The 13,059-nt window shown below is 40.6% G+C and overlaps 1 protein-coding gene across 8 annotated transcripts in view; it reads left to right on the top strand.

Moving 5' to 3' along the window:
- The first annotated feature begins 8,922 nt into the window (after positions 1 to 8,922).
- RPRD2 (regulation of nuclear pre-mRNA domain containing 2) overlaps positions 8,923 to 13,059 on the top strand; it is a 95,344-nt gene continuing 91,207 nt past the window's right edge. For 3 of the 8 annotated variants that reach the window (XM_025287899.3, XM_044944404.2, XM_025287901.2), the window contains exon 1: positions 8,925 to 10,133. In XM_025287899.3, coding sequence (XP_025143684.2) covers positions 9,929 to 10,133 — 205 coding nt within the window. In that variant the 5' untranslated portion in view covers positions 8,925 to 9,928. Of the gene's footprint in view, positions 10,134 to 13,059 lie in introns of all 8 variants that reach the window. The other 5 variants (XM_044944405.2, XM_044944407.1, XM_025287898.3 and 2 more) reach the window with 3 other exon arrangements.

The raw sequence follows: 13,059 nt of genomic DNA, 5'->3' as shown, positions 1-13,059 counted from the left end.
ACTTCTAGCAATTGCTATGGAAAAAGAAAATTTTGTCATTGATATTTATGTATGTATAAATGAATGAATGAATGGATGGATGATTGGATAATGGAAACTTCTGACCTCATCATGGAGCAAAAGTGATCAATACCATTTTCCTGGAACAGAGTGAAGAAGGAAGAGGTGGATAGAGGAGAGGGAATGTCTCTCTCTTAACCTTCAGTGGTTAGTCACAAGGTTGACAGATTACTTCTGGTCTTGGCCAAATAACATTAACAGGAAATCCCTTCCTCATATGGGTGAATATATGAGAATATGTGTTGTGAGTGAAATGGACACAGAGGGAGAGTCCAAGGATGATGTTATAGGTCAGTTTGTAAAATCAAATAGGATTTGAGAATTTAGCCTATTTCTTCTCTTTACTAATTAAAAAAAAAAAATCCTTTTCTAAAAGACAGTGTGTAGTTTCTTTTTTTACCCCCCTAAGAATCTGCCAAGATGCAGTTCTGTCAAGCACTTAATGTTTTTGGTTTGTTTTTAGGAGTATTTGGGTCAGAATAAGTGTCCAAAGAAGTCCAAATTTTTACCGTAAATATCCTATTTCATGTTGCCTGTTGAGGACATACTGAGAATGGATTGTACACAGGAGCCATTAGAGCTCCTTCCTGCTAACTGAAGTTTACTAGGCAATAGTATCACAGAGTGAATGCTTGACCAGAAGTTAAAACAGTCTGTGATATCAAATTAACCCATTTAAAAAAGGTTATGTGGGGACTGCTCTGGCAGTCCAGTAGTTAAGACTCTGTGCTCCCAATGTAAAGGACAACGTGGGTTTGATCCTTGGTCAGGGAACTAAGATCCCACATGCCCTGCATCACAGCAAAAAATAAAAAGTTTAAAAAAGTTACATGTTTTAGGTCCTAGTTTGGAGTTTAAGGCGGTATTCAGTTCAGTTCAGTCGCTCAGTCGTGTCCGACTCTGCGACCCCATGAATCGCAGCACGCCAGGCCTCCCTGTCCATCACCAGCTCCCGGAGTTCACTCAGACTCAACGTCCATCGAGTCAGTGATGCCATCCAGCCATCTCATCCTCTGTCATCCCCTTCTCCTCCTGCCCCCAATCCCTCCCAGCATCAGAGTCTTTTCCAATGAGTCAACTCTTCGCATGAGGTGGCCAAAGTACTGGAGTTTCAGCTTTAGCATCATTCCTTCCAAAGAAATCCCAGGGCTGATCTTCAGAATGGACTGGTTGGATCTCCTTGCAGTCCAAGGGGCTCTCAAGAGTCTTCTCCAACACCACAGTTCAAAAGCATCAATTCTTCGGTGCTCAGCCTTCCTCACAGTCCAACTCTCACATCCATACATGACCACTGGAAAAACCATAGCCTTGACTAGACGGACCTTTGTTGGCAAGGTAATGTCTGCTTTTGAATATGCTATCTAGGTTGGTCATAACTTTCCTTCCAAGGAGTAAGCATCTTTTAATTTCATGGCTGCAGTCACCATCTGCAGTGATTTTGGAGCCCCAAAAAATAAAGTGACACTGTTTCCACTGTTTCCCCATTTATTTCCCATGAAATGATGGGACCGGATGCCATGATCTTTGTTTTCTGAACGTTGAGCTTTAAGCCAACTTTTTCACTCTCCTCTTTCACTTTCATCAAGAGGCTTTTTAGCTCCTCTTCACTTTCTGCCATAAGGGTGGTGTCATCTGCATATCTGAGGTTATTGATAATTCTCCCAGCAATCTTGATTCCAGCTTGTGCTTCTTCCAGTCCAGCATTTCTCATGATGTACTCTGCATATAAGTTATATAAGCAGGGTGACAATAATACAGCCTTGACGTACTCCTTTTCCTATTTGGAACCAGTCTGTTGTTCCATGTCCAGTTCTAACTGTTGCTTCCTGACCTGCATACAAATTTCTCAAGAGGCAGATCAGGCGGTCTGGTATTCCCATCTCTTGAAGAATTTTCCACAGTTTATTGTGATCCACACAGTCAAAGGTTTTGGCATAGTCAATAAAGCAGAAATTGATGTTTTTCTGGAACTCTCTTGCTTTTTCCATGATCCAGCGGATGTTGGCAATTTGATCTCTGGTTCCTCTGCCTTTTCTAAAACCAGCTTGAACATCAGGAAGTTCACGGTTCACGTATTGCTGAAGCCTGGCTTGAAGAATTTGGAGCATTACTTTACTAGCGTGTGAGATGAGTGCAATTGTGCGGTAGTTTGAGCATTCTTTGGCATTGCCTTTCTTTGGGATTGGAATGAAAACTGACCTTTTCCAGTCTTGTGGCCACTGCTGAGTTTTCCAAATTTGCTGGCATATTGAGTGCAGCACTTCCACAGCATCATCTTTCAGGATTTGAAATAGCTCAACCGGAATTCCATCACCTCCACTAGCTTTGTTTGTAGTGATGCTTTCTAAGGCCCACTTGACTTCACATTCCAGGATGTCTGGCTCTAGGTGAGTGATCGCACCATTGTGATTATCTTGGTCGTGAAGATCTTTTTTGTACAGTTCTTCTGTGTATTCTTGCCACCTCTTCTTAATATCTTCTGCTTCTGTTAGGTCCGTACCATTTCTGTCCTTTATCGAGCCCATCTTTGCATGAAATGTTCTCTTGGTATCTCTAATTTTCTTGAAGAGATCTCTAGTCTTTCCCATTCTATTGAGGCAGTAGCAGTATTAGTACTAGGATAAAAAAGGTGGAAAGAGACAAAGGACTGCAAAAGACCTGAAGGAAAAGAAGCAACCTCCCTTTTAGAGATGAACCATAACGCAGACAGATGAAATTAGTAATTCCTAGAGCAGGAAGAAATCTTAAAAAAGAAGCCTATGTCCGTGAGATTTAGGAGCTAGAGAAGTGAACTCATTTTTTACATTTCTTGATTCAAGCAAATACAGGAGAAAATGTCAGAAATACGTGCTTTTGATTTTATTACAATAATTTATTACAATAATGTGTGTAAATAATTAATACACAGCTTCAAAAATGTTTGCCGAAGAACTAAAAGGAGTTTTATGTTCTTTATAAACTACCCTTAATGAGACTTAATCCTTGTCTTGAGTAAGTGTGTTTAACTCCCTGTGTCTCAGGATGTTACTTGTTTGTTTTTTTGGTTTTCCTGATCCTATACTATATTGAGCACTGCTCAGTAAGCATTATCTCTTTTATCAGAACAGACTTATGAGGAAAGTAGGTCTTACAGGTGAGAAATCTGAGGCTTAGAGTAAGTAATTTGCTCCAAGGTTATGGCTAGTAAGTGATAGAGTTTAATTTGAACCCGGGTTTCACTAGAAACCAAACTTAGTCCCTACATACGCTATGTCATTTGTGAAATAGGTGTTAAGAACAGATGTGTTCTTTTCCAATGAATGCTGATCTCAGAATAGTTCCTACCTTGGGATGCTGTCACCACTTAAAATACCTTGTGGACTTTAATAATTTCTTTCATAATCTGTTTGAATATATATCTTTAAATGGTAGTTTTTTGTCCTCTGTAGACTTCTGGTAAGAATTTTAAAAGTCATTGGGAATTTGTTAAGGAGAATTAAGTGATATGGTCAAGATAGATAATAACTTACTTTGTTTAGAAATGTGAATATAAAGTAATCGATTTTTCCTTCCTGTACGTGGCTTACCTTGATGAATTTCCAGAAATATCTTAAACAATGGCAGTATCATTGTCATATACCAATAATTATTTTGGGGTAAGAATTTTGTCGTAACTAACATGGACTCGTTGGAAAAGACCCTGATGATGGGAAAGATTGAAGACAGAATGAGAAAAGGGTGACAGAGGATGAGATGGTTGGATTGCATCATCTATTCAATGGATATGAACTTGGGCAAACTCCAGGAAATGGTGAGGGACAGGGAAGCTTGATGTGCATCAGTCCATGGGGGTCATGTCATGAGGAGTCAGACATGACTTGGTGACTGAACACCACCACCACTATTTAGCAATTAGGGTGCTTTTGCATGTTACTCAATGCAATATTACTGTAGGTAAGTAAATATAAATAATTTTATTCAGGGCAGAAAATGCTACTGTTCAAAAGAGAAATTCAGTTGGAATGATCAGGGAAGTTTACATAAAAGAGGCAATTCAAGATAGTTCTTGAAAGATAGGTGGAATTTGGGTAATAGAGGCCATTTTAGGCAGAATTTATAAACAGAAAATTACAGATACATTTAAGAAACAGTTTGGAACCCAAAGAACCACTGAGGAAAGGTATTTGAGATAATACTGGGGAGATGGATTGGAACCATTGTGGATGGTCTTCAAAGCTAGAGCATTTACTTGGTAGATTGTTATCTGCAATCTAGAAACAAGTTTTTTGGTTGTGATTGAGTAGAGGAAAACTAGGACATTATATACTGGTAATGTATATAAGCTAAAGAGAGACTAGGAAGCTGATCATGATGCTGTTGACATAGTTGATTAGAATGGTGATGATAACCTTTAGGTAGAAGGCAAGGGGATGGAAAGAAGGGAATTTATGCAAGAAATTTTTAGGTAGAAGTCTATAGGATTTGATAACTAGGTGAAAGTGAAAGTCGCTCAGTCTTGTCTGACACTTTGCAACCCCATGGACTATATAGTCCATGGAATTCTCCAGGCCAGAATACTGCAGTGGGTAGCCTTTCCCTTCTCCAGGGGATTGTCCCAACCCAGGTCTCCCGCATTGCAGGCAGATTCTTTACCAGCTGACCCACAAGGGAAGCCCAAGAACACTGGGGTGGGTAGCCTATCCCTTCTCCAGGGGATCTTCCCAACCCAGGAATCAAACTGGGGTCTCCTGCATTGCAGGCAGATTCTTTACCAACTGAGCTATGAGGGAAGCCCTTGGAACAGGTAAAATCAAAGGTAACTAGGATAACAAAGGCAACCAGGATAACTTTGTAAGTGAATGCAGGTGATAAATTTAACCTTTGAGAGAGAATGAGCAGAAAGATGAGAGAAGGGCTAAAAATGGAACTTTGGCAAACTCAAGTTATAAAAACTAGCAATGGGCAGAGAAAGGAGCCATTTGGTGGGATCTGATTAAAAACTGTATAATAGAAGTAAATGGAAAGAATTTTAAGAAAGATTTAAATATAATAATAGCTGACATCAACATCATCATCAAGCCTTACTAAGCTAGACAGCACTGCTTTGAGCACTACATGCATTAACTCGTTTAATAATTATAGCATCACAGATAGGTAAAGAAATTTACCTTTGGCCACTGGCAAGTAAATTGCCACTGACAGTGGCAGAGTCTGAATTTGAGCTGTCTGGTTCTATGTTCTTACTCTAACCCATTACAGTACTTAACAGAAAAGTTAAGGGTTGAGACTAAATGGTGCACTGGAATTGGCAATTAACAGATCTTCACTCTTTTTTAAAAGTGTGCTTCCTCAGCACATATTTCACTGAGAAAAGAAAGCAATTGAAGAGAATTTCTGCACATTCTCAACAACCATCAACCTACTGGAATTTCTGCCTAGACTCTCTACTTTCCTGTTGCAAGAAAGGAATTGTCTATGGACTTAACATTTTATCTATCCTCTCCCACTTACTCAAGGAAATCAATTCAGCAATTGTCCCATCTCTATCATGTATCAGCCGTAGCATTTGAAAATAGGTACATTATTTCCATCTTAGAAAAAAAGAAATGACCTGTGAGCCCACATTTCCCTTCAGCTTCAGCTCCATTACTCTGCTCCCACTTTATTTCTTGAAAGAGTTGTCTATATATGATAATGCCACTTCTCCCATTCTTTCCAGAGCCCTCTCCAGTCAGTTCCTGGAAACAGCCTTTGTCAAGCCCACCAATTACTAGTGTGTTTCCCAGATTCAATGATTATCTCAGTTCTCATGCGACCTATGTAGCAACATCTGACACAATTACTCCCTCCTTAACAGATTTTCATGACATGGCTTTCAGAATACTACTTTCTGGGTTCTCCTTCACTGGTCATTGCTTTTCTATCTCCTTTGAAACTTGCTTCTGATTGCCCAGTCCTTGGACTTTTATTAATACCTATGCTCACTCACTTTCTGGGCAGCCTCATCCATGTCACAGCTTTAAGATCATCTCTGTACTGGCAATTCTTAAATTGATGTTTCCTACCAAGACTTCTTTTATGAACTTGAGGGAATGAAAGTTTTAGATATTGCAGTGCTTTGTGACTTTCCAAAGCTGAACTCTACCCAACAAAATCTTACCCTTTATTTAATTTCTCTCATTTTCTTGGCTATGACATAAGAAACAATGACATTGAGTTCATGGAAGATACAAAAAATGTATGCAAAATCAGTGCTACAAAACTATGAGGAACAGATGGCTGTGATTGGACAACTTCATCTCTCTCAAATGACCTATTTTGAAGTCAGTGGCCTACTGACTGTGAAGTAGCGGGCTTCCTAAGAAATAGTGAAGGAAATGCCTACACACAATTACTGCTGTCAGGAATGTTATGTTTGATTCTCTGTGCTTCTGTGTATGATTTGGACTCTGAGAAGCAAATAAAAATTGTTTATATTGTATTATTCAATTCTACAAAAATTATTTAACTCATCACTAACTATGTCAATTCTGAGAAGAAAAAATGTCAATATTTGAATCTCTAGCAGCTAGCAATTTTCTCATGTCAAATCAAAGTTCACTAAAATTTTTTAAGAAATTAATTTTTCAATTATTTTACTGGAAAATAAGTTTTGAATGATTTTTTAAAAACTGATTACATTGCTATTATGTATTTATATATATTGGTAATTTACATATGTAGTGTAATGAATTACAACTTATAGAAATAATGTTTACTCAGTAAATAGTTATAAAATCATTATATATTACTAGGATTAAATTTTTTTTAATTTAAAAAATTAATTTTTTTTGGCTGCTCTGGGTCTTTGTTGCTGTGCTCAGGCTTTCTCTAGTTGTGTGTGTCTGTGGGGCTACTTTCTAGTTGTGGTCCAAGGGCTTCTCATTGTAGTGGCTGCTCTTGTTGCAGAGCACTGGCTGTAGAGCTCCAGCTTAGTAGTGGTACACGGGTTTTGTTGCCCCTTGGCATGTGGAATTCTCCCTGATTAGGGATTGAACCCATGTCACTGCATTGGCAGACAGGTTATTAACCACTGGACCACCAGAGAAGTCCAAAAAATTTTAATTTTTAACTTAAAGATTTTAGTCATCCTTAATTCTGCATTGAATACAAAGTTCATTCTTATTCTTGTATAAAGAACAGATACATAGTACATAAACAGATATACAGTATATCTGTGGCATTAACATTTCATGGGGGATAGGGGGAATAGGAACAAATATCTAAGCAGAATCTTTAGGGTCACAGTTATGGAAAAAAAGCTGAGAAACACCATTTTAGTTGCTCAGGTCTAAAACCTTGGTGCCATATTTGCCTCTTTTTTTTTTTTTTCATATTCCCCTTAAATTCATGAGCAATCCTCTGGACTCTACCTTCAAACTATATCTAGGATCTGACACCACTTCGCTGTCTCTCTTTTTTTATTGCCACCCTAGTAGAAGCCACCATCATTTCCTTGTCTGGATTACTACAATAGTCTCCTTAACTGGTTACTCTGAAGTCTATTTTCAATATAGCAACCAATGTAATCTTTTAAAAATAATGCTATGTAACTTTCTTGTTTAAAGCTGCTCTGCTTAAAAGTGTTTCAAATCCCAAAGTTAAAAGCCAAAGTTCTTAGAGTGGACTTTCAGGCAGGCCACATGAATTATCTGTCTTCACCTCTCAGATCTCATGTTTTACTATTTGTCCCCTCTTCTTTAGTCAAACTGGCCTCCTTGTTCTTCCTCTAATATTTCAAGACATCTTCCTCTAATATTTCAAGACATTTGCGTTTTAGGTCTTTTGCACTAGCTGTTCCTTGTGCCAGCATGCTTTTTTCTCTTCCTCCCACATATTTGCTTGGTTACCTTGTGCTCAACAGTCAGATCCAATTATCACTTCCTTCCAAAAGCCGTCCTTGATCACCAAACCACCATTCCACACACACACACACACACACACACACTACCCTCTCTCTCTCTCTCTCTCACACACACACACACACACACACACACACACACAGTACCCTCTCTCTTACCCTGCGTGGATAGAACTTATTGGTGGTGGTTTAGTCGCTAAATCATGTCCGACTCTTGCGACCCCATGGACTGTAGTCCACCAGGATCTTCTGTCCATGGGATTCTCCAGTCAAGAATAGTGGAGTGCGTTGCCATTTCCTTCTCCATGGGTCTTCCTGACCCGGGAATCGACCCAGGAATCGAACCCCGGTCTCCTGCATTGCAGAACTTATTATTCCTTGATATTTTTATGGTCTCCTGCCAATAAACCCCAGAAGAAAGGGATTTTTGTCTGTTTTGCCGTGTTACCGCCCCACGTCTAGAACTGTACTTGACACAAGACACTCAACAACTTTTTGTTGGATTAACATATATGAAATGTGAGCTTGACAAAACAGGTAAATGTGAGTCTACTGTGGAGACGTGGGAGAATTAAAATACAGTAATTGAATGTGCTTAGTGGAACACAGAAGCCTCCAAATCCATCCAGAAGTTTTACATAGGCAGATGCTATGGCCTGGTTAATTTAGGCTGTGCTAATCAATATAATAGATTTCTAAGGGTTTTGTAAACTATAATGTATTATGCAATTGCGAGACTGTATGATAATTGGCGAAGGTGAATCACATCTTGCCTTTTATTGTTTCCTTGTCTCGAAAATTCTACAGGGAAAATTTTCGTTTCACGTCATTTACTTCCTCTTCCTATAATCCAAAAAGTCAAGGGGCTGTGAATGGTATCTTCCAAGGGGAGTGTAAAAAATTGTTTGGTCTGGGAGTCTGCGTAGTGAATGGCTTGCCGGAGCTGGCGCATGCGCACCTTCGGAGGCACCGCAAGATGGCTGCCATCTACTTTGTCGCGCGTCAGCGTCCCGAGGAGTTAGCAGCGGCGCCGGTAGCGGCAGCTGCAAGTGCCAGAAAATAAGTGGCCGCTGAACGGTGGGAGTTTCTCGGTCTTGTGATGTGAGCTGGACAGCTCCAAGAGAGACACCTCGCTAGGAAGCAAAACGCGGGGTTGGAGCGGTGAAGCCCCTCCCCCCAACCTCTCTTTAGTCCGACCAACTCCCTCGCCTTTCCCTCCCCGTTTTTCCTCCCAACCCGCTACACGCTGGCCCGTCGCGCAGGCGCACAAATCATCGAAGCGCCTCCTTAGCCCTTGGGGCTCGTGGGCTTCTGCGCGCGCTTCTTCGTCTTCTCCCTTGATTGGCCAGATTGCCCCGCCATGACGCCTCCCTCTGCTTTCTAGGTTGAGAAGGAAGCAGGGGGGCGGGTCCAAGCAGCGCGTGCGCGATACTGTTGCTGTCCCTTTGCTGCTATTGCGTTGCAAAAAAATTCCTGACTAGGTAGCCTTGGGCTTTTCTGTGCTAGAGGACCTAAAGGAGAGAGAAAGATTTCTGCAACTGAAGGGGCAGTCGGGTAGTATTTACTTTAAGATATTAACGCCCACTCTTAGAGGAGTGTTGGGGAAGGGCCTTAAGCGTTGAGAGCCGAAGAGTATAAAACCATTTAATTTCCGGGCCAGACGTTTAGAAAGGCTTTGCAGGAGCTGTTCTCTGCGTAATTCTTCGTGATTGCTGACTGGTTTAAACACAATCCCTTGAACAATTCTGATAAACCTTCGAAACCCGCAGCCCCTCCTTGCAGCGTGTAGGAGCCGCCAGCGTGCCCAGCACCTGGTCCTCCCGTCCTCCCTCCAGAAGAGCCTAGCGCGTGCACCATCCCCACCCCCTGGCCTCCCTCCCCACCTGCGGCTCTTACGCACTCGCAGTGATTGTTTTGCCCGCTCCCGCCGCCGTCGCCGTCGCCGCCGCGGCCGCCAGAGGAGCAGCAGCGCTTGTGCAAACCGGGAAGATGGCGGCCGGCGGCGGCGGAGGCGGCAGTAAGGCCTCCTCCTCGTCGGCCTCTTCAGCAGGGGCTCTGGAGTCCTCGTTGGATCGAAAATTCCAGTCGGTAACTAACACCATGGAATCTATTCAAGGCTTGTCGTCTTGGTGTATAGAGAACAAGAAACACCACACTACTATCGTCTACCATTGGATGAAGTGGCTACGGAGATGTGAGTGTTGGGGGTGGCCAGGGAAGGGAAGACTGGGGAATGGAAGGAAATACTGCTCGAAACGTTTAGGGTTTCCCTGTGGAGCCGCTGCATTCGGTTGGGGTTGTTCAAATTAGAGCTTCAACCCAAGTGTTGCCAAACCCAGACTTATTTCTCGCCAGGATTGTCTGAACTGTAGGAGGTTCATCATTTCTTGGATTTTATAGCCACTGACTTGGTGTGACCTTGGGCCGTTGGGCCCAATTCTGTAGAGATTTATATGTTATTTCAGAGCCTTGTGAGGTGATGTTGTATTTATTGAACGTTCTCAGAAATTGTCGCGTCCGTTTATTTCTAATAGGCCTTGATGTGTTAATGATTTCTCGTACTGCTATGGTTTAAGCAGTAGTAAATGCACCTACTTCGCGGGAATGTGTTGGACAATTCTATTTTCCACTGACCTAAAACTTGTGATGTGTAGTAAGAAGAACCTTACCTAGATGAAGAGGTAACGTGACCGCCACATAGAGCTCAGGCGACCGACCACCTGAGAGGTTTTCCTCGACCTGTGTTCGCTGCAGTAAAATACAGGCTTCTTAACACTGACCAGAAACAACCGTAGTCCGTATTGCCACTAATACCTTAAAATGGAAAACATATCCGTCTACTTTTCAGTCAGTTCAGATACGTTTTTAAAGAATAGGAATTGGTTTCTTAGGTAACCAAAACAAGGAATCAGAAGTGTGCTTTTTGAATATATACTACTCCCCCTCTCACCCCGAGTTAATTGCTTTTTTGCCTACTTCGCTGAATTTATTTCACTTTGCTGCTTTACTGCGGAAAAGAAGTCTATTAAATTGTCAGGAAGCATGGATTGTTTGCAGATTTCAAATCTTAAGGACGAAGGAAGTGTGGAGAAGTCATTGTTGCTTCCTACACAGAAGAGATGGTTGACCCTAAATCTCTGTATCTGAATTTTATGTTTGTTGTTGCTTCTTGTCTATGGCTGTCACCAGTGAAACCCATCATTCAGTTATTATTATTATTCCACTTTTGCTACTCACTCTGTAGTGTTTTGATCTGTGTTTATTTTTTTAGGGAACCGATGGATAAAACTTGCAAAATCATAGACCCCAAAACTTCAAACTATTTGTGTATCGTTATTGTTGGGAGAGACGTTTTGCGAGATTACCTGTATTTACCAATAGCAGATCAAAGTTACCTTCTTTCCAAGAGGTAAAATTAGAAAATACAATATCAAGTACGGTACTCCTCACTATCAAAGACTCACATGATAAGTATCTACTATGTGCCCAGGCCATTTGTCATTTACAGTATGTCTAGTATCTCATTCTACCTTAAACTAACCCTAAGTAGATTTTTTAATCATTGATTTACCCATGGGGAAACTAAGGCTCAGAAATATTAAGGAAGCTACTAAGCTTATGGGGGAGTTGGGATTTGACTCCACCATATCAGATGACAGTGGTCACATTTAATTTTGTAGAATAATGTTTTCATGCTTTTTCTTTAATGTATTTGGTCTACCAGTGGTAGCAAGCAGTGCTCAAGCTTGAGGACATATTGTTCTTAAACATATTTTTCTTCCTGTTTTAAAACGTTTTCCTACCTTTGGGCTCTGGTGCTTTAACTGTATGGGTAAGTTGGTCTCTCTCCCTGCCTGTGGGATTGCATATGACAATTACAGTATACTTTTTCTAGTCAGCGATGATGAGCTACACTGGAGCCAGGATTTTTCTGCCTCTACTTTTTACATTGTGCCTGAGCTTATTTCCCTTGCTGGTATTTTAAGAGTGAAAAAGAATGGTTGCTCTAGGAAGACAATACTTCATTTGAAGTGCATTATATGCAGTTTGTGCCGCTAAATGCTTTTGGCTTTCTATAAACCTGATTTTTTTTCCCCTGGTGAAATGGGCTTAACTTTCTAAAATGGTTAAGGGTAATTTGTAGTTGTTTTGTGTTTACATTAGTGAATGTCATCTGTCTTATTGTAAATAAAACCTTTTGAGAGAAATATTCGGGAGAGTAGTGTTAGAATTATTTTGGCGTTTGGCTTCTAAATCAGCTTTAGGCAAATTTGTGCAATAGATAGATGTCTTTGGCATTCACAGCCTTTCTGTCCATTTTCCTGATGCCACTTTTGCTTCTCTTTCTTTTGGTATCTGTTCTTTAGTAATTTATATTTAGACTTCAGCGTGAATTTACGTAACTCTATAACTCTTCCTGAGATATTTTCATTTTATCTTTTATTTCGTAATGTATATTAAGAGACTTCAGTTCACTTTAAAGGAAATAATTTTGGGAGTTCTTGGTGGCCTCGTGGTTGGGATTCTGGGCTTACTCTGCCATGACCCAGGTTCAGTCCTCAATTGGGGAACTGAGATCCTGAAAGCCACGCGGTATGGCAAAAAAATAAATAAATAGAAATAAAGAAAATAATTTATTAGAGAAGGCAAGTAGTCTTCCTGAAGACACACTCCATGGTGGGTTTTACCAATTTTATTCAGGCTTGTTTTAATTTGTTTGACCCTTCCACTGCTATCATTTTCCAAAAGTGATCTTTCTGTAGCATGAACCCATGTCATTTCTGTGCTTTAAAACCCTCCAGTGACATTCCATTGCAACAGGCTTAAGAGTTAAACTTCTTTTACTACAGGTAAAAAGGTCTACACATTCTTACACTATCAGCCCTGCCTACTACTTGTCAGGCTTCTTCCATTGCTGTCTTCTCATCATTTTAGATCCAAGCTCAGATACTACTTCCTCAGAAAGGTCTTCTCTAATGATCTTATTTTAAGTGGTTTCAGTTGAATTCTGTCGTATCACTTTATTTTTCATTTTATGAAATTACATTATTTATTTATTGTGTATCTGCTATGTTATTTCACCAGGGCTATGTCTTCTTTGCTGCTGTATCCCAAGCAAC

Source organism: Bubalus bubalis, chromosome 6 (assembly GCF_019923935.1).
Source record: "Bubalus bubalis isolate 160015118507 breed Murrah chromosome 6, NDDB_SH_1, whole genome shotgun sequence".
Classification (NCBI taxonomy): domain Eukaryota; kingdom Metazoa; phylum Chordata; class Mammalia; order Artiodactyla; family Bovidae; genus Bubalus; species Bubalus bubalis.
This window is presented reverse-complemented; position numbering and strand designations above follow the sequence as displayed.